Source organism: Acyrthosiphon pisum, chromosome A2, assembly GCF_005508785.2.
Source record: "Acyrthosiphon pisum isolate AL4f chromosome A2, pea_aphid_22Mar2018_4r6ur, whole genome shotgun sequence".
Taxonomy (NCBI): domain Eukaryota; kingdom Metazoa; phylum Arthropoda; class Insecta; order Hemiptera; family Aphididae; genus Acyrthosiphon; species Acyrthosiphon pisum.
Window position 1 is genome coordinate 23,403,286 of NC_042495.1, and position 21,946 is coordinate 23,425,231.

At 30.9% G+C, this 21,946-nt stretch overlaps 1 protein-coding gene across 4 annotated transcripts in view; it reads right to left on the reverse strand.

Moving 5' to 3' along the window:
* LOC100159743 (aminopeptidase N) overlaps positions 1-21,946 on the reverse strand; it is a 34,098-nt gene that overhangs the window by 6,507 nt on the left and 5,645 nt on the right. For 3 of the 4 annotated variants that reach the window (XM_003240452.4, XM_008185366.3, XM_029489114.1), the window contains exons 4-9: positions 14,268-14,423; positions 13,827-14,138; positions 9,770-9,953; positions 9,249-9,674; positions 8,950-9,139; positions 5,929-6,209 (exon numbers count right to left, since the gene is read on the reverse strand). In XM_003240452.4, coding sequence (XP_003240500.1) covers positions 5,929-6,209; positions 8,950-9,139; positions 9,249-9,674; positions 9,770-9,953; positions 13,827-14,138; positions 14,268-14,423 — 1,549 coding nt within the window. The remainder of the gene's footprint in view (positions 1-5,928; positions 6,210-8,949; positions 9,140-9,248; positions 9,675-9,769; positions 9,954-13,826; positions 14,139-14,267; positions 14,424-21,946) is intronic. The other variant, XM_016804979.2, reaches the window with a different exon arrangement.

Consider the following 21,946-nt stretch of genomic DNA (forward strand, 5'->3'; position numbering starts at 1 on the left):
GCGTTTTTCCGTTATTTTTTTAAGGTTTTTCTGCCGCTTTTGAAAAGTATTGGGAAATTTTCACTTTTGACCCCCCAAAGTACCAACTAGATTCACTTTCCTTTCAGAAAAGGTACAACTTTTGAAAATCGAAGCATTTTTACTGCTCCAAAAGTTGTCGTCAGACACAAAAAAAAAAAAAAAAAAAAAAAAAAAAAACACACATCATTGTAAAATCAATACATTCATCACTTTGTTCAGAATCTAAAAATATTTAATATCAAATTAATTTTGATTATATGATTCAAAAAGGTTTTCACATAGGTCATTTTTCCCTAATTTAAATATATAATGGTGAAATATGCTGTCACATGAAATTTGGAACACCCTGTATATATGATTAGTTGAGGTCATCCCGTATTCGTATACAATATAGAAAGCCATAGTAAAAGTGTTGCACAGCTATATCGTAACTGCATAAGTATCTATTAGAAAACGACATTGTACACGCATATGTGTTTACATGGTTTGAATACTAACATTAATTGTATATTTCAACAATTTTAATAATTAAATAATTATTCCTAATTTTTAGTTGTATTATAAATTATAAATGTATTTTTAAGGTATGGTTACATTGTTTAACAATATGTAATTGCTCAATATCTTAATAGGTACTTATGAAAAAGTTACAAAGTAACAAAGATCAACATGAGATGTGAATTTGAATTATTCTCTACTCATAAAAGTACCTATTATATTATTTAATAAAGTTGTAATGTTATTTTATGGGTCAAACTAATTTTGCAGTACCTATTACATAAAAAATTGTATTGTATTTAATGCATAACAAATTATAAAGGTATCATCACAGCATTTTGATACGCATCCTCCGCTCTTTACGTCGCCAAATCGTAGTTCTCCACTTCTTATTGGCTGTCAATCATATATGTACTTATATCAATAACATAAAACCAAATCAACCAATGAGAAGTGGGGAACTACGATATAGGCGGAGGTGAAGAAGATGCGTATCTACTGCGCAAAACTAGTACAACTCTGATGATACCTACCTATATAATTTGTCATGATTTAATGTATGAGTAATACTTTCACGGGCTTATCAGATTTAACAACGTACGTTACCCCAGCCCCCCCCCCCACATATACATTTTCGTGATTTTTCTTTTGCCAATATTTACCTAGTACGTTGTACGTTATTTGTTTGAATTTGTTTGACCTGTTTTGGAATTTGTTCGACATCGGGAACACCGGAAAATTCAATTTCCCCGTGGGGGGCTGGGGAAACATTTCCCATTTAACACAATTTCTTTAAAGATATTTTTGGAAATATGTTTGAACAATTATGTATACCTACCTACTTATCATTATTTGGTAAGTTATAATTATTTTATTACCTATTTAACTATATTTTATTATGATATCATTCTTTATAAACATTTGGTCCGTAGTTTGATGCCTAAAGAAAATCAAAAAATAAAGCATCAAATAACATTTTCAATTCCTCAAAACTTAAAATTATTTAACTACAAAATTTGTAAAATAAAATATAATGAGGATTTCAATTTAATGGCAAAATAACATTTTTGTTACAATGTGAGTATTATTTGTTTTAAATTAATTTATACTCAACCCAATTATTATATTATATTCTTATTGTATTTGGAGGATAATTTAAGCTAAGAAGTTCTATAATCAATAAGCATATCACTATTGCTTGGTACCTTACCATTTAATAGTAATAATCTGTAATAGTACTAATAATCAGTAGTTACCCAGAGTATATCCAGAGTAGGTGTTCAAACACCAATACTGTTTTGGCGCTGGCCGGCTTCCACCGTAATGTTGACAACTCCGAGTGGTAACAGTCTAGCCACCCGGTGCCATTCCCGCCGACCGCGGATGTAGCCCGCGATTTGCCGGTGGCGTACTGGCGTGCGGGCTACGTCGATTTTTGTTGTTGGTCTTTTTTTGCATCGTGCACGACGCATCGTGCATATTTTCCAATTCTGTCTGACGATTTAGTCGAGCCGTTTTTTTTTGAGTGTCGGCTGGACGGACGGTTATACGCGGTGGTTTATATATTCAGTTTTCGCCGATGTTAAGACCCAAAACGCCGAGTCCATTCATTCGTTCTGTTAGTGGGCAGACATTCTGCGCGGCCGTTTTGGCGGAGTAGTGAGTGCCGTCACGTCACGTGGTCGTTCGACTTTGGCGTACTTCTCAAGTTATGTTGATCAACGGTGCCCCCAACTACCGATAGCTGCTGTTCACTGACGGTATCGTTGTTTCTCTTATTATTGTATTTATAATTGTATTAATTTATGCTATTATATTGTTATTATTATTTATTACTGTACATGGCCCTGGTGACACACTTTGTATTATCGTTATTATTAGTTGTATAGTGGAGTGTCCCAGTGGCACATTTTTCATATTATTATTGTATTTGTAGAGACGTCCACCGTAATTAAACTTGTCATATATTATAATATAACAAAAAAGGTAAAATCATACACATTGTTATTTGGTCACTTTTGCTCACCACCTACGCGAGTCACGGCAAACAACTGCACAAATTGTAAGATTTGCCGTGGCGCAACAGTAGGTATGCAAATTTATGCGTACATAAAACCATCAGAAGACTAATAGTAGTATCTAGTTCATCTCAAATATGAAAAAACATAAATCAAATGTTTGATTTTATCAATAAAATGTGAATGGTAAATTATAGCATATAAAAATACATTTTTGGTTGTAATAAGCCAGGTACTTACCTGACTAATATTAATGTTTTAGATTTAGTTATTTAGTAAATTAGGAATTTTATGTTTTGAGTATTAAAGATTTTTATAGGTAAATTTCTAATAATAATATTGGGGGCCGGAGGAGACGCAATGTGAGCAACAGTTCCTTCTCCGGCTCTCGATCAAACCGGAAAAAAAAAAAGATCTCTAATAATATAGGAATTTTATGAATACCTACCTATTCAATAATCTTAACAGAAAAATAAGGGTATCCTATAATTTTTTTATGGCTTGAATATGTGTAGATACAAAATCCTGGGGAGTGGGTAAGCGCATTGTATTTCTCTGACTATCTCATAACATATAAGTATGTACACTTAGTTACAAGGTTTTAATAAAAAATGATCCATTTAATAATCTAGTTAATGATTTGAAATTGTTGGAATATTAATGTCACACTTGTCATCTATGTTTTAAGACTAGGCCCTAGAACTAGGGTCTTCAACCTTAATGAGAATTTCAGAAAAAAAATTAAAAACTATATTGTCCATTATTCATTATTAAATTAAAACATTTTCATATTATAATAGCTATTATTGAGGTTTTTTTTATAGTTGACAAAATTAGTTTTTGAGTATTAGTCAATCTAATTTTTGTTTTGGATCAATTAGGTTTTGATATGATATATTGTTCAGATGTAGAAATGCTACTAAACATACACAGTTTAAGATTAAAGATAATTAGTAATCACCATATAAAATTGGAGAAAAATTAAATTATGAGTTAATGTTCATTGTGATCTTTCACTTTGATTTTAAGTTGAAGACCCTTTATATATTTTAGTGTAAGAAAGGCATATCAAACACACAGCCCATGGCTAATTATTTTATGACCCATTGATTGTATTATAAAATAAAAATCTGTATTTTATAATAAGTATTATAAGTGATGCATACAATTTTATAATTATTGCAGATCTTGTATTAGAAAATGAGTACAAAGTATAATTGAAATCCCTTTTAAGATTTACATATTGTCAGACTTAATTAAATAACATACAAAATAAATGATTCTTCTAAAAATAGATATTACACTTACATATTATATATTTTTAAATTTTTTACATGACATATGTGACATTATTTTTCTTACCATGATGATTAAAATGTTTGACACATTTAGGAGTTTATTGTATTATACATGAATACTCTGCTAGTTGCAAACGGTTACTTAATATTATAATAATACTTTTATTTGTTTTTAACATTTAGTCAACAAATTGTAGACTTATATTATCAGGTGTTGAATTTTTTTTATTTGTCAACCAGCAGCAATGCCGTGGCAAACTTTATTAACTTATGAGGCATAATTATTTATATAAGTAATAAGTTATAAATACTTATTTATGTAATTACGTATTTACATTAATGGTAACTAAGAAAGATTGGCTTGGTCTTAGTACACACTTAATAAATTATTATAATTAATAATATGTGAAATGCCTCTAGTCTCCAGGACACCCACCATCCTTTAAACTAAGGCACGTGCCTCAAATAAAGTAATTCGTCACAGCCACTGACTAGTAGCATTGGTGAAAAAACTTAGGTTATAATAATATGTATAATGAAATACAAATAGGGCTAATTATAACAGAATGTTACTGAATTAAAATTAGTAAATGGCCAAAAGTAAGTTTCTCACTTACATTGAGATAATATGTAGGTGCAAATTAAAAAAGAACTCAACATTCTTCTACAATATTGTAATATTTGTAATTAGAATGTTTTCTCTTAAAAAAATTATTATTATTATTATTTAATAATACAGACTGTACAATTATTTCTAAATATATTATATTCTTTAATATTCTTTTAAAGTGAGCGTATGAAGTTTTGTGGTATGAAATGTAAAAAATAATATATTATAATATTCTGTTACTAATTAGTAATTAGTAATTACTATATTGAAGAAAATAAAAACATAATTATTAAAAATTGTAATTTAATTAATAATGTCATGGTTTTTAGACGGACATTTCTCCAGCTTCCTCTCCCTCCCAATTTCGAAAATTTTCATCAAAACGTTACAAAGCATTACAAAATGTTATGGCCAATTCAGGGTGGAGGAAAACTTATGTTTTTACAAACCTTTACAAATGACTTACAAACGACTGAACTAAAAAAAGTTTGGATTTTCCAAATTGCATGGGTTTTAGCCATTTCTCCAGTCCCCCCCCCCCACCCTGAAATGGGCATAACTTTTTTATGTTTTCTTTACAAACGACTTACAAACCCTTTGTAACGTTTTGATGGACATTTTCGATATTGGGGGGGGGGGGGGGGGAGGGGCTGGATAAATGTCCGTGGTTTTTAGATACATATAACATTGTAATTTTTAAAAACTTTTGTAATATGGTCACCAGTCACCATTGATTGCTAACTAGAAATATGGCCACCACATTTTAACCACAACATAGATAGTAAAAACATGGATAGAACATAACGTCTTACCGGTGATGAATACAATTTATTACCTATATGAATAAATTGAGGCCAAAAAAGTATACCTATATTGATCATCTGATTATCTCTATGACTTTTATAGATAAAAATATACAATCATACCCAAGGTGTATCAATACAGAAATATAAACAAACGGCCTCTATTTCTTATCTACATTGGACTGCGAAAAGCAAGTCATAATGAATACGTTAGTCCTACCTCTACGGTATTAAATAATTCACAGTTTTTTCAAAAGTAGAAAAAAATATTAAAAATCAGAAGATTAATGAAATTAAAATGTTGAAACGTCATTATTTTCAAAAAAATTAACTCTACAAAATGGCTATCTTCAATTTTTTTTTTAAAAATTTAATAAAAATAGGTACATATTTTTTAACTTTTTTACCAAAACATTAAAATAAGTTAAAACATCAAATGTTTGTAGTTCTTATCCCTGTGAGTCTTATTAAAAAACCAGAATTGAGATATCTTCTTTATTTCAGGAGATATCGCAATGGGTAAATCCTCACGGGACACCCTGTATGTCTTTAAATGTCTTTTTATTGTACGTTTACTATAAGTTATAACTGTGTTATTCGTGGACAAATGAATAGCTCATCGTTAGAAATCCTAGACGTTTGTAGTTAATAATAAAATAAGAAATGCCTTTTAAACTAACTTGGAACACTGCATGTTTCGGAGTCCTCATCAGTAAATAGTCAATCTTTCTCCATTCGGTGAGAGCAGCAAACCACGGTGAGTACTCTTTTTCGTTTCTTAGATATTTCAAAAGTTGGAACGTGATTTCGTAGTCCATGTCACCAGCTTTTGAAAAGCCAAGCGAATCCAAGATAAGCTGTACTCGGTTTAACGTGGGTATAGTTTCGTATTTGGTTGGATCGTTCAGCGTACAAATGATACCCATCCAGTTTCGTGTATCGTAAGACACTCTGAATAAAACTATAAAAACATATAATGAATATAATAACTATAATTTAATATACTATAACTAAATAGAGTATAAAATTGCAGTCATGCCTCATAATAGAATATTTCCATTACGAGTTCACGAAATAATTTGCGCTGCAGGACGAGGGTTTTACACTTTTACGTAATAACAAAATTATTAACTTTATATAAATAGACAAGAACGATATTATTTCATTGAAACCATTTCTAGTAATCAACATTACACGAGAAACGTAATACCTAATAAATAATAAAGAACAAACACATTCGTGTCAATGATAATGAGCTGAGATACTATACATGTATGGCTATATCAATACAATTACCGCTATGAAAAAATAAATATATTCACGTTTATTTTCAGGAATAGTGTAATAATATTTTGTTTGATCAATGATAAGATAAAATTAAAAATGAAAAGTACCAATCTACCAACAAATCAATTGAAACTAAAAATTATTTATTTATCTAGATATATTTATGTAGATAAGTACACAGTTTATCTTAGATGACAACCAGATACCTGATATTTTATTTATCTAGATGAGATAAAGATGCTGTAGTTTTATCTAGATACATTTACCTAGATGCTGCTCAACACTGCTCACAAATGCATTTGGCCTGGACTGACAGCAGCTAGTGTCCACGTCGTTATACCGAATCGCCGCCGCTGCCGCCACCGTATAAACTATTCTCGGCCACCCGATCGCCGGGAATAGTGATGGGTAAATACCCGATAAATAAATTTAGGGTAAATAACAAGGGTATTTACCCGGTATTTAAAATAAATACCCGGTATTTTGGGTATTTATTTTTAATTGCGTTTATTCTATTTTATTTCAATGTTAAATAAATTGTAAAATCATTTACCAATATAATGTACCTAAAACAATGTTACTTGTAATTTGTAATTAAATATTAAGATAAAATCAGGCTAAAAACTTATGTAGTGTTAGAGCTTTAATTATTTGATACAAAATAAAAACAAATTATAATTTTTATAATATACATCATCATGGTATAAAAGAATAAAACATAACAAAATCAATAAAATTCTTTAAGTAAAAAGTAAAAAACTCTGATCATCTTGATCGGAAGAAGATATTAATTCTTCATCGCTACTAGTATCATCATAAATTACAGTTTGATCACTATCTGAATCATTTCGAGAGCTTGAAGACTGTTCCGTATTCATTGGGGCAATATAATTAGATGAACTTTGTACTTCTTCTATAACTACTGAAGAATTTTTAGAGCTTTCTTCATTTTTTTTAGAAATACTACATGTTTCATTTTTTAGTTTTCAGTTGTAAGACAGATAAGTTAATTTTCCAGCTCTTTCAGTAGTTAATTTATTTATCTTTTTATTGTGTATCCTAGAAAATTTACTAAACGTTTTCTCCGTAGCAGCTGAAGTACAAGGAGCAGACGAAATTCTGACAGTAACTTTAGATAGTGGTGATATATGATTAAGAAACTGCCACCATTTTAAGGGTTCAGATAAAAGTGAACTTTCCCAAAAAAATGTTTTTGAAAATTTCTCATTTTTCGATTGATAATTTGACAGGTCTTCCATAATATTTACTCCCATTAAAATTCCTAATTCATAAATGAATTCTAAAGCATCAATTCTTTCATTACTATTTAGTTTACAGCCTTGAGTTTTCAGATCTAGTAATTCAGCAGCTAAATGAACTGTACCTAATATAAATAGTTTTCTTTTTTTAATATCAGCTACAATTTTAATTTCTTCAGGTATAGAAAATAAAGGATTTAGCATTGATTTTGAAAAAATTAAGTAAAATATTTATAGCACACGGTAGTCGCCAAACACGCACACGCACACCACCTTCAGCAGTGTGACGGCCGCCGGTGCGATAAAAAAAAAATAAATACCCGATTTTGGATAGGTATTTATATCATGGGTATTTACCCAGGTATTTACCCGAAATAAATTTCTTACCCATCGGGTATTTACCCAGTGCCCATCACTGGTCGGGAAGGCTATAGGGCAGTCCGATCGCCGCATTACCTCGCCGTGTATAATATTTACGGCCACCCGTAAAAAGGGGAAGGTTAAAATATTATACACCGCCATTATTATCATCACACTCATAACGTCGCGAGCTAGAGTAACCGCCGCCGCCGTTATTGTCGATCGCCGATATTTATCTTTGATCGTGTGTAGGGAAAAGACGAATTACCACTACGAATCAGTTGTCGTTGTTTGTACTATCGTTACGCATTATAATTGTCGCCACGAGCCGTAATCGCCGATGTGTATTGTCGTTACGTATCGTCCCGCATTGTAACTGCAGCTGTCGCGCACTATAATTCTCGCTATCTGCGATACCATACCACTAGAGACCTACTAACAATTGCCGTATTATCAACACTATTTCTACTACGGCAATCATTATCAAACATAATATTATTAATAAGTAGCCTGCGATACTGTGAGTACTTTAAGCAATATTAAATGTGAATGGGAAACATTGTATTGTCATTCGCGAGTTTATATTATATAAGACGAGGCTTCCGTATAAGTCTTCGTAATGAATTATATGTTACAATATTCTGTTTGTATTCTAAATTAATAAATTATATTATATAAAATCTATACGTGAAATAAAAATTGACATGATTACCTTTAAATATGTGTTATCTTTTACGATAGTTTTTGTAATAGGAACAGGTATAAATCCTAACCGTTACATAATATAAGACCTACCAGTCATCTGCATGTTATAGATGACCCACTCGTTGTCATTGGCCAATGGTATGGTGAGGCTGTTGTTTTCACAATTCAACCAGAATGTCGCATTTGTCTGGTTTAAGTCCCCAGAAGTTGTCATAGTGATTGGTATCCACCAACAGGTTTTATTGTCCGTACCGTTTGATTTGATCGATAGATACCTTTCCTGCAACATTAGGTACGTATAGTATTATAAGAAAATATTTTTTGAAAAACAATAAATCTCATCAACATAACATAATAAGAAATCCAATTATTTTTGTCCGTGAGTTTACCTGGGTCAATGTAACCGTGCCCGCAGAATAATCCCGGACGACATTCAATACGGGATAACCGGGTTGAAAAATCCAAGGGTCCATTATTTGTTTCACGGTTAGATTTTTGTCCAAAGTTCCTTGTCGGTGTGCTTCCTCCGTCAATAAGCACCACAAGTCATCCTGTTCGGCGTTGGAAAATTTGTATTTGTGTATGTAGTTTCTGATGCCTTGTTTGAACGTATTCTCGCCAAGGAGCGTGTTCATCATATGCAACAAAATTGGTCCCTTTGCGAACGTTATCGGGTCCGCCGAAATTGGTGCTATGTCATCGGGCTTTTCTATGGCTACCGACAACGGGTCTGCCGCTTGATCCGAATCGAAGTCCAAAACGAGTAAAAAGTTTTCAACGTTTTTGACTTGGAAAAATTTTGAGTCTGGGAACAACTATAAAGTATCAAAAAAAAATAAAACAATAATATGATTACGTTTTTCCATACTAAATTAGATATTAATAACCGTCTGACGGTTATGAAACTTACGAAATCCACTCCGCGGAGTCCTGCATACACGGCAAATCCTTCATTCAACCAAAGGCCGGTCCACCATTTCATGGTAACAAGATCACCAAACCATTGATGAGCCAGTTCGTGAGCTGTATTTTTGGCTATATCATATACGTCATTAGTTATGGTCACGTCCGGATCGAATAACAAATTGCCGTCTCTAAATAATAATTATTTAATATGATTTTACGGCGGGGTATTGGTACCACGGTACTAATCGATATTATATGTTACAGTAAAAACTCGAAATCTGTAATATCCAGTTTTAACTGGTCAATACTTTACAACCCCAGTTCATCAAAACTGATTTTGACTTATTAAAACTAGAATATTATTAACATCAAGATTAAATGTTTTAGTTAAAAAGAGATGGTTAAGTGAATGTTGCTCCCTTGTGCAGTAGGTTACAAGTGGATCGCCGTATAATGGACGGTATTTAATTTTATTTCAATGATTTTATACAATTGAATACGAAAAATGACTCTAAGTGGAGCTATTTTGTCAGTGTGGATATTGTTTATTATATTAGATATATTATATTTGTCAGATATAAATGTTATATCTAACGAATAATAACATTAAACGAAAGTTAATATAGCCCTACATACCTACAGTGTAGTTACTTACTATTAGAATTATTTGTAAATTCAATTGTTATCAATCTAAATTGTGTTGAAAATACTTATCTACGCTAATACAAAATAACAAATATTTCACACTTTTATAATTGTAACGAATCTCTTCATAGGAAGGTCTCTATTAAGTTAATTGTATTTAATTCTACTCTGTACGCAGGTAATTGTAAATTTAAACACAAGTTACGAAAAAAAAAAACCATTACCTATGTAATTATGTGTTTAAAAAATCCAACTCAAAATATAATATAATTACCTAAATGGACTGTTATACAATCAAATTACATTAATTGTTTACACGACACCTATAAAATAACATTATTACAACTGTAATAAGTTACAAATTCGTTGTAAATCACAAAATAACCCTTGTGCTCAAAACTATTTTCCTATTAGTTATTTACATATTAATATTTGGTCCTTGTATAAACATAAAATGGAATGTACCTAATAAATTTATTTAAATGAGAAATATATGATAATATATAGTGTAATATAATAGGCTGACTGAACCGTCTTCGCTCAGAATCGTTTTTCTTATACAATTATATTATATCATTGAATTCAAATTTAACACCATCCATTATAGTGATCCACTTGTAACCTATACTGTACACTTGCTCACCTTTATTATGTATTATTTCTTTAAAATATACTTTAAAGTCAATAAACCTATTGCAGTTACGTCTCAAAAAATGTATATAATATATACATATTTTGTACCTACTACCTATTACCTACAATATTTACAAATGATAATTGTAGTGTTTTGGTATTTTTTATTAAATTAAAAAATACAATGGGTTGCTGGTTCTAAAAAAGTCACCTAATTCCTTACGATTCTGAGTGAAGCTAGTTTGTCAGTGTGGATATTGTTGTTTATATTTATATTGATAATAGTTATTATTGATAAAGTAGTCACTAAGTTGAAATATAATATTAAAAAAAATTACAACAAAATAACTAAAATCTTTGTTATTTAATATATAATTTTTTCAAAATTTGAACATAAAAACTACAAAAAAAATAAACCGTGTTTTTATATTTTTGAGATTTTTTGGTTACAGGATAACCTACTTACGAGTGGAACCCTTTGTTAAATTTGCTAAAATATGTTGTCATAAATCGAAATTGAAATTCTTACAAAAATAAATAGTGCCTATGTTTTTTAATATTTTTTAACTATAATTGTAACAATGTCTGAGAATCCTTGTATTAAATGTTCAAGCTTTTTACTTAAAGAATACAATTTTATTGACATGTATGGAAAAAAACCCAAAAAAATTGGAATCTGATAACGTCTGTACACAACTCAAAAGAGGTCAAAATCCTATAAAAATGTAATGGTGTCTAGCAAATGCTAATATAAACATTCAGTGAATATGTCTAATCTATGGTAATTTATTTTAGAGTTCAACAGAAAACCAAAATCGATTTTGTCGTAAAAATCCCGCTTTTCCTTAATTTTTTTTTGTTTTTTTCCGACGATTTTGAAAACTATTGGATTCACTTTTCCATTTGAAGTTGAAACTCAGAGCATTATTTCGACTATTTATTGTGTACACAGACACAAAAAAAAAAAAAAAAAAATAAAACAAAAAAAATAAAACAAAAATAATAAAACACACATCATTGTATAATCAATATATTCATCTCCCAGCCATAAACTAGTTTCAACTGAAATGCAAGTGTTAAAAATAAGACCTAAAACGTGCGCGACTACAGGTGTTAGAATTAAAACTATAGACAAATTTCTAGACAAACCCAGCTATTGTCAAATTAGATAAAAAATAATCAATATAAAACAATATTGAGTATATCAATACATTTATCGTTCCACTCAGAATCTAAAATAAACAACACACATCATTGTAAAATCAATACATTCATCGCTCCACTCAGAATCTAAAATTAGTTGTTACGATTCAAAAAAAATTGTTTACTGCGCATACACAGAAAAATATATCCTTTATGCCAGGCCAGTGGCAGTTTTAGGATTCAATTTTGACTGAGGCGACTAAAAGTTTACATACATTTGTCATTTATGTATGTAAAATTAAAAAATAAAAACACAAACTAATTATAGATACAAAATTTTGACTTGTAGAAAAGATTAGCCAGTAGGTAGTTACTATAAAATATAAATCGCTACTGCCCACTGTTGCCTAGAATGTACCACGTAGGGGTTCTTTCCGTACATTCCTTGATACCGTATATATTTTTATTTCTAATTTACACTATTCATATTTACAAATTTACATGTTTTTACACGGAATAAATATTTACATTTTTAAAATACAAAATACGAAAAGAAGATAACTGCAGTATTGTAATCACGGACTAATATATTATATCTGTGATTGTAATTGTAAGTCGTTTTGCTGATTTTTACGCAGTGTCACCAACACTGATGATAATTCAATAATTATATTGTACATTAATATTTTCTTCGGCCGAGCCAATGTTTACATGTCGCCTCAATCGTCGCCTATGGACTGCGTGTGCTTTGCGTACGGTGCGTGTGCGTGCGGGTTCGTATTATTTAGTAATATTATACACCTAGACGTGAGAGGCACCGACAGCGATTGCTCTTACCGGTACGGGCGGATGATTACGAGACCAGTCGAACTGTACTCCCGTATAAACTGATACCATAATATTATATTATTATTATATTAATAACTATTAACTACGGAATAATGTTTGTATTAAAATGTTATATTATTTTTTGACATTTTACTATAACAAAATTCTGACCATTAATATATTATATAAATGAAAGAAACAAAAATGTAATACCAATGTCTAATTTGCATAAAAAAACATATTCCTCTTCCTACATTTTTAAGTGAGGCACCGCCTCACTTGCCTCACCACCAAAAAAGCCACTGCTTTATGCAGTAAAGAAACCTAATTTGAAACTCGAGGTCATGCGTTCGAAATATTCTTTTTTTATCTTAATTCTTAATCGTATGTCAACCGTCAGCGGTGGTTTTACGACACACAATTATAATATATAAGATATTTACCAAATCACAATATTATGTGTTTCACCATGAATAGTCCTAAATTTACACTAAATATTTAATATAGAAATACGCGTGGTGCTCGTTGGCAGTCGTTCTAAGTACTTGGTACAAAACAACCCATGTGAGCTGCAGTATTAATATTTTATAGTCCCAATATACTATGTACATATTAACCATATGCTGAAAATATTTATTTAAGAATCCTTTTGGCTACATTCAAATAGAAATATAAACTATATTCGTGGAGATGTATCCTAAATTAGAAGTTCGATTTACAGACACCATACATTTTAGTATAATGAATAATAATTATATTATAGATAATAATATAATATCATACAATATTAATAACTGTAAAATACGACGCACTTCAATATGACGAGACCCCAATTTTCCATACTCCCAGTAGAAAAATCGGGTATGCTCGCCATGTCTTGTTTTTTCAGCGGAAATTTTTCATCGAAATAATCCTCATGGTATTTCAAGACCTTCGGTCCAAAGTTAATGGCAAATTCTGTTTGATTGGCTAATTCCTTCCTACATATAATACCGTACTTCACTTGGTCATTTTCACTATTTGCTTCAATGTATACGAGATCTGACACCATGTATACTACTAAATAAGTAGACATCGGTGGAGATTCTTCGAATTCGTCGACAACATAATCTGAATTCGAAGGGCTATAACATTGAATCACAAATTTCTATATTATAATATCTTACAAAATTATTCAATAAAATATTATAATTTTACTTTTACGATGAACGGTTTATTCTTTCACTTTATTATCCTGTATAAATTAGACTTACCAGTTTATTTGATTCATAAATTTCATATTACTCATCGAAGTCAATCCTTTTTTATGACTCAACCTTATCTTGAAGGTCGCTTTATACCCAGGCTCGTCCCAACAGGGAAAAGCTCTTCGTGCGCCCAATGGCTCGAAATATGTTATAGCTAACCATCTGCGACAAAATATTATGGTTTTACAGTATTAGAGTGTTGTAAACCCATTTCAGTTAGAAGAAGGAAATCGTAATATAAGAATTTATAAGAGTAAATTAAGAAATATTTAAATTATTATATCTCTTTTGTATATGTATAAGTATGTGTCCATCTATATTATTATTATATGTTGTAGACCGTATGGAAAGTTGGTTTTTTTTGCAAAAAGACTAAGCTCTTTGCAATGGGGTAGCCCGTTTACGAAGTACTTATTAATTTTCCAAACGGCCTGCTGTTTTTGCATACAGACTACCAGCAGTTGGCCTTTTAAGAACTACAATCATTTAATGGTAATAACCATTTTAATTATTTTATTTTAAGGGTTATTGATAATGACACAGTACATTATATGTAACATGTAAACTAAATAATTATATACGGTAATTTATTATTTTATTACTTATAACTTATTAATTGTTTACTAATATTTGTTAATAAACACTTTATATAATATTTAATACTGTAATGTAATATATTTTGTAATTTTTCAATTTAATTTAATATTTTACATTTTTTTTTTTTTCATGAGTACCTAATGTATAATAAAACTAGAAATTCAATAGTTAAAACTGTACATGTAATAAATTAATAAGTAATAAGTAATAAGTAAAACATATCTAAATAATAAGATAGAAAAAATGTAGGATTTAAATATAATTGTTAAAATAAGACAATGGATCAAAAATATATCAACCTTATGCATATTATTTATAATGTAAAAAGTGCGATCTAGAGGGGATTCGTAACCATAATTAGTTCTATGGAATTTTTTTTTAAATATTATGCATTGCCTAGAATTAAATGATGGATTAGCGATTGGAAGTAGCGATAGAATATCAGGGGAATCAATTGAGCCATTTTATTAAAACGACGACTGTTAGTTAAGGAATTTAACATTGGTTTAGTACTACAACGGTATTCTGCACAACTTAAAAACTTATTTTGAATACAATTAAGCCGATCAATGTTAGTTTGTTGATGAGGATCTCAAATAAATTTATGCTAATTCTAGGATTGAACGTGTAATATATAATATTTAAACTTAAAATAAAACACAAGACAACTAGTGGTGACGGTCCATATAGAATGTTGGGCTATTCAATACACATATACATACGATTTACGCATAAATATATATATATACGCACTCCTTACATACACACGCGACACGTGCAACACATAAACAATATTCAACACCTCTCGGTTCAGATATTTAAGAAAAACAACATAATCAATTATCAGCGGCGCCAGATGACACCATATATTATAAAACCATAAATGCATTTTTACGCATTTAATATACACATATATATTATACTCTATGAGACCCCTTCCATAATTTTCCAATCAAGACGTTCGGTCAAAACAATACAATAAATTACCAGTGACACCTTTGTCGCACCGCCTAAAATAAGAAAAAAACATCACGTATTAATCAATGCATATCAGAAGAAGGGATTACACCGAAGCCACATTATATAAGGACCCTACATAATCGATTCGCCAGCCAGTACCTTTCAGAAGAAGACCCATGCACAAGGTCCACGCCAGTCAACTTCACGACACTCTCACACTACTGTTCAAGGGAGTAAGGTTGTGCGTATATGTATATTGGATTATCTCAACATTCCACTTTCGATCTTTTATTTTTTCCTACTACAAAATGGCGCCCAACAATTAGGCATCGCTATCACTACGACAATATTAATCTATACAATTTAAATATCTTTAATTACAATTTATAAAAAAAAAAAAAACCCAAACACGCAGATCGCAAATGAATACTATTAATGAACGAAAAACAACTCTGATCATAAAAAATATAATAAGAACTCTATGAATGCAATTAATACAAATTTTGGAATACACCTGTTTCTTATTTTTTAATGAAATATATGTATGACTTAATTCTATAAAAAATCAAAAGCAAACCAATATGACGTTCAATAGAATACTATTTCACAAACCAATCAAATTTTCAGGTGCTATTCATGAAAACATAGATTCATTTATTCAAAAATATAATAAAGGCAGTAGCATTAATAATAGTCTTACTCCAGAACAGAAAAAATAATTTCTAGCCATATATCTACAAAACATGGCATCAACTTTCTTAGACAATTACGAAAATTAGCACCCAACGAACAGGTATCGTTGTCACTACAGGTACACTAAAATAATTACAACTTTAAACAATTTCTAAAATAATTAATACATGAATAAATCAGTAAATTCTGCTTTTCTTAACATTGATTATTGAAATCATAACAAAATATTGATATATAAAACATAAATCCTGTAAAATAATCCTAAATATTATTAAAAATTAAAATATAAAAAAAATAATTATGAATTAATTAAACAATATCATAGTGTAGAGATATTTCTAAATAAAAATCCTTATTATAAAAAAAAAACAATATGTCAACAAGAATACCCTTTTATAAGCCTACCAAATTTTCGGGAACTATCAATGAAAGCGTAAATTTATTTATCGAAGAATACAACAAGGCAAATCGTATTAATGGCTATTCTTCCGATCAAAAAGTATTATTTCTTGGTATTTACTTACATGGAAGAGCAGCAACATTTTTAGACAATTTTGAGAATACAATCCGACTACCACATGGAAAAATTTAGAAATGCACTTCGATTAGAATTTGAGCCCATAGCGGAAAAATACATGCTTAAAACTATACTACAAAATAGAAAACAGCTACCCAATGAATCAATACCATCTTATATTAATGATGTGCAATACTTATGCAATAAAATTGACCCTATGATGTCACAATCAGACATAGTTTGTACAATAATGAAAGGTTTAAGACCAGAAATCACCAAATATATAGGAGTTTTAGACAACAATAATTTAACAGATTTAAAAAGAAACATTAAAAAATATGAATCTATAGAATTTATGATAAATAAAAAAATAACACAATCTCCCAACGAAATAGAACGTATAAATGCAATAAATGACGATAATACAAAACAATTAGAAAAATTATCATCTAAAATGTCTGACTTAAAATCGATGTTAAACGATTTATGTTCCAAACAAATTTACAATAATAATTACGTAAATAATTCAAACATTAATCAATATAGAAATAACGACCAATATACAAAACGTTTAGCACATAATTACTTAAAACAAAATGAATTTAACAAAAGCCAAATAAATACAAATTTTGAAGAAAACCAACAAACCGTAAGCCATAATAATTATCACAAGAATTATTATCAACCAAATTATGACGTTAATAAACAGAAAAACTATAATAAAGTACCCAAAAATCAGAAAATTGAATATTCACATCAATTCAAACATTGTTACAAATTCAACCAAAATACAACAGAGAATGCAAGAAAATTTTAATGTGGAACTTACGAAATAAAAAATACCATACTGCCAACGATTGTTACCTAAAAAACAATGATTTAAAAACAAACCAAACAAAACCAACAAACAGGTTAAATGAACCTACAGGGTACAGACATTATCCTTTGGTCCCAAAAAACACTGAATACAAAATATTACCAACAAATACCAACTAATAATAACATTAAAAATGACACAGAACATATAATAATAGACAAAAATAGAAGTGAGTCATATATAAAAACAAGCCTAAAGAATGAAAACACAAAAATGTCCATAGATTCTGGAACATATATAAAATGCATTCGTCCAGATCACCTAATAAATCCAAACTTTATCAGCCCACCACATATAATATATAAACTATAGGTTCAAGATAAAACACCACGTAAACTCTCAGGCACGGCTTCAATAAGCCCACTAATCGAAAATACAATATTCCAAACACCCACATGCGTAGCAAAAAATCTAAGCAACGCGATAATTTTGGAAAACCAATTTTTGGCATCTAATAAAGCTAATACAGATTATACAAGAAAAATAATTAGTCTAAATAATATCATTAAAAAGAGAATAATACATAAAAAGCCACCAGCAAAACAGAATGAAAAATACAAAAAAAATCAGGCATTACAATTAAAGCCAATAAAGATATTATATTTAATACCACATACCTACAACTATTCAACAGGACATATAATTTCCAATGATATCCAATATAAGATAAAGTCATTTAAACAAACGCAATGATTTAACAATATATATTTTCCTTACTAATTAGAACTAACACCACATGAATCCCAAGAGAAATACCTATATAATATACCCAACACATATTCAAACACCTTTGACAATTCACATAATTTTAAAAATTTGGTCTCAATGAAAAACTACGAAAATATAGTCACATATAAAACAAATTTAATCAACAATGAATTACCACAATGGGAAACAATAAAGAATATTATGTTTAAGATATCTAATAATACAAAAATAAACCCGCCAACGTACAATCAAAATAACACTTTAAACAATACAATGACATTCATCACGTTCACAATAAAAAATAATTATAATAATGTAACTACCATAATATGTTACACAAATATATTCGAATATTTTGAGTCTGTCAAAGCATTACACAAAAAATTTTTTTATCAATATTCAAATAATATAAGGCATTGACAAGAGTACAAGATGCAAACTGTATCAGAAACTCATACACAAAACAGAAAACATAAATATATATTTCATCTTTCCTATCAATACAACAAAATACTGAACCAACCAAACAACAAATTCAACTACAAAAACACCAAGCATAATATCTACGCAAAATACAATAATTCCAACCACAATAACAAACACCCACTATCTCAACCACAACAACACCAGCCACTTTCAGCTCAACAACAGGAATCACATCTACTTCAAGGCCCCCACCCAACGCCTATAATCCCTGAGGCAGAGTAGATCAGTACGTAAAAATATGTTTAAGTTTAAAAATCCAAACAAATAACACAAAATCACATATCACTCCTTAAACTTCAAAATCAAAAAGTAACAAAACCTTATACCTTGTAACATCACAGCATTTTTTGATTTATTATTATCAAATACAACAAACATACCTGTACCCATATTATCATTCACGAGCGTATATTATTATTATATTGTTATGGTTATCGCGCGCCAATGCAGGAATAACCGCAGTATTATGTAACAGCTGTCCCCCGACCACCACAACCCGCAGTGACCGGTACCTGCACGTCGTTGCTCACGGCCGCCGATGCCGTCGGCGCCTACGTCGGGTCCCGCCGCACGACACCAGCGGAGCAAACTGTCAAAAAGCGTGATTATTGTATCAATTCCCTCTATTACACGACACTGACCTACCCCAACACTCAACAACACCGAAAAGCTCCGTTGCGGGCTAAGCCTGATCGTCGTCTTTGCACTCAATGTTTTGCCTTCAACGGCTCTGGTCGTCTCCATCTTTCGCTGTCAACGGCTCTCGAACCGCCTGGTCAACAATATACACGCTGTCACCCACAACCACGCGACACCGTCAACGTGTTCCAGCCAGTGGTTGCAGTCATCAACCAATTTCGACGGCTACATAGTAATTGCCATCCTCATTCATCGACACCAACGACTGATCGTTATGATGGGCTAAAGTAAACCACGAGGGCCCGGGCGGCGGCCAAAAGCTGATCCAGTCAACGTCAACCATGCAGTCCAACGTCGGAGTCGTAATATGTTATTTTCTTTCCCCTGTCCCCCCACACAAGCACGTAAGCCACAGGTTATGCAAAACTCGTGTTTGTATAACCTGTGTGCCAGAGGAGGCGTCGCAAGACGCGTGTCCCCTTTGTATGTTCTACCACAAAATGGTTTTCCGGCTTGTGTGAGCCAAGCACTTTTTCCCGGTAACCCTGCGAGGACACACCATGATTGATATGGTGTGTCGCCTCCAAAACGTGCCGTAAATGTTACTTAATCGAAAAACGTTAATTTATTATATTATTTTATATTTGCCATGTGCCAGACCTATTATATTATTTTATATTTGCTATGTGCCAAATTTATTACATGATTATGATGCATATGTTATTATCTTACAATAATGCAAAATATTAATCTCATGTTATACTAACTTATTATATTGTTTTAATAGCCAAACTCTTATTCTTATTTTATTATATTTTTTTCCCCCACATAAATCCCCGGCATTCAATTGCCGTTGCGTGTACAAAGCCTATGAGTTCCACCGACGTGGCCCTCGGGCCACCACGCGGTGCGGCTCATAGGTCACGGCCAAAGTGTTCCCCTTTGGTCGTGGGTGGTTTTTGGTAGCCACAAACTATCAGAATCACAAGTGTTCACCGCAACAGAATGCTCATTAACGTAAATTACATTTGGTTGGCGATTTGACTTTATGTACATTTGCTACGAATGTAGGAATCTTGAGAGCACATGGTAATAGTCACAATTATAAAAGAGTGTAAGGTATACGAAATTCTACAGACTATATAATCCAAGATACATATATTGTCATCGTGATATCGACTGTCGAACACGACCCCGAAGAATCACTAACTACTCGGGAGAACCACCTGCAGCAATCTACGCGCAAGGTAAGTGCTTGAATATTTGTATAATAAGCGTAGATAATTCAAACATCATTAGGCAGATAGGTATAACACAGTAGTTGGACGATCTTATGTGGAGACTCTTAAACAACATAATTTTACACGACTCCCAGACACGTGAATATACACATACACATACAAATAAACCTACTGAGACACATTGTCGAGTACCGGCGTCATAGCGGGGGATCATTGAACTGTCATTTCTTCGAAGGACACAAGCAACCGGTCCGCCAGACGCGTCCCTTGCCCGTCAAAGCAGGTTATCAACCCGCATGCTCACCGTACATTACGTGTCGGTCTATTACACCGTGTTTAATATAATAATATACACATCTCCAGGGACGATCTCAAAAAAAAAATCATGGGGGGTGTAATCTTCAAAATTGCCGACTAGAATTTGAAATTCAAAATTTTTGTGACCTATTAAGTTATTTTTAGTTACATTCTGTAATTTTATAATTTTGTTATTACCTTATGTTTCAATTCTTAGTTTGAAATTTTTAATTAAATTTTAAGTGGAAACTTAGAAATACCTAACTTATTTTAAATTTATATCAGATTAAAATAACGTCAGCAAACATATGAAATAGGTAATAATTATAATTCATCACTTATTTTTTATTACAAAATGGTTATAAAATGAGTTACAGTATTTAAAATTTTAAAAACTATTATGAATTATAATTGAGCCCTGCATTGCCTATTTGTGTACAAGATCATCGATATCCAAACTATCTGTTATGTTTTTTTCACAACTCAACATCATCAGTGCATTTAATCTTTGATCAGTCATTTTCGATCTTAGGTAATTTGTTATTAATTTTAATTTACTAAACATTCTTTTGTCAGATGCAGTAGTAACAGGAGCAGTCAAAGCTAAATTACAAATTCGATTAGCCCACGGAAGAATTGATTTTGATGACTCAGATTTTTCAAAAATGTT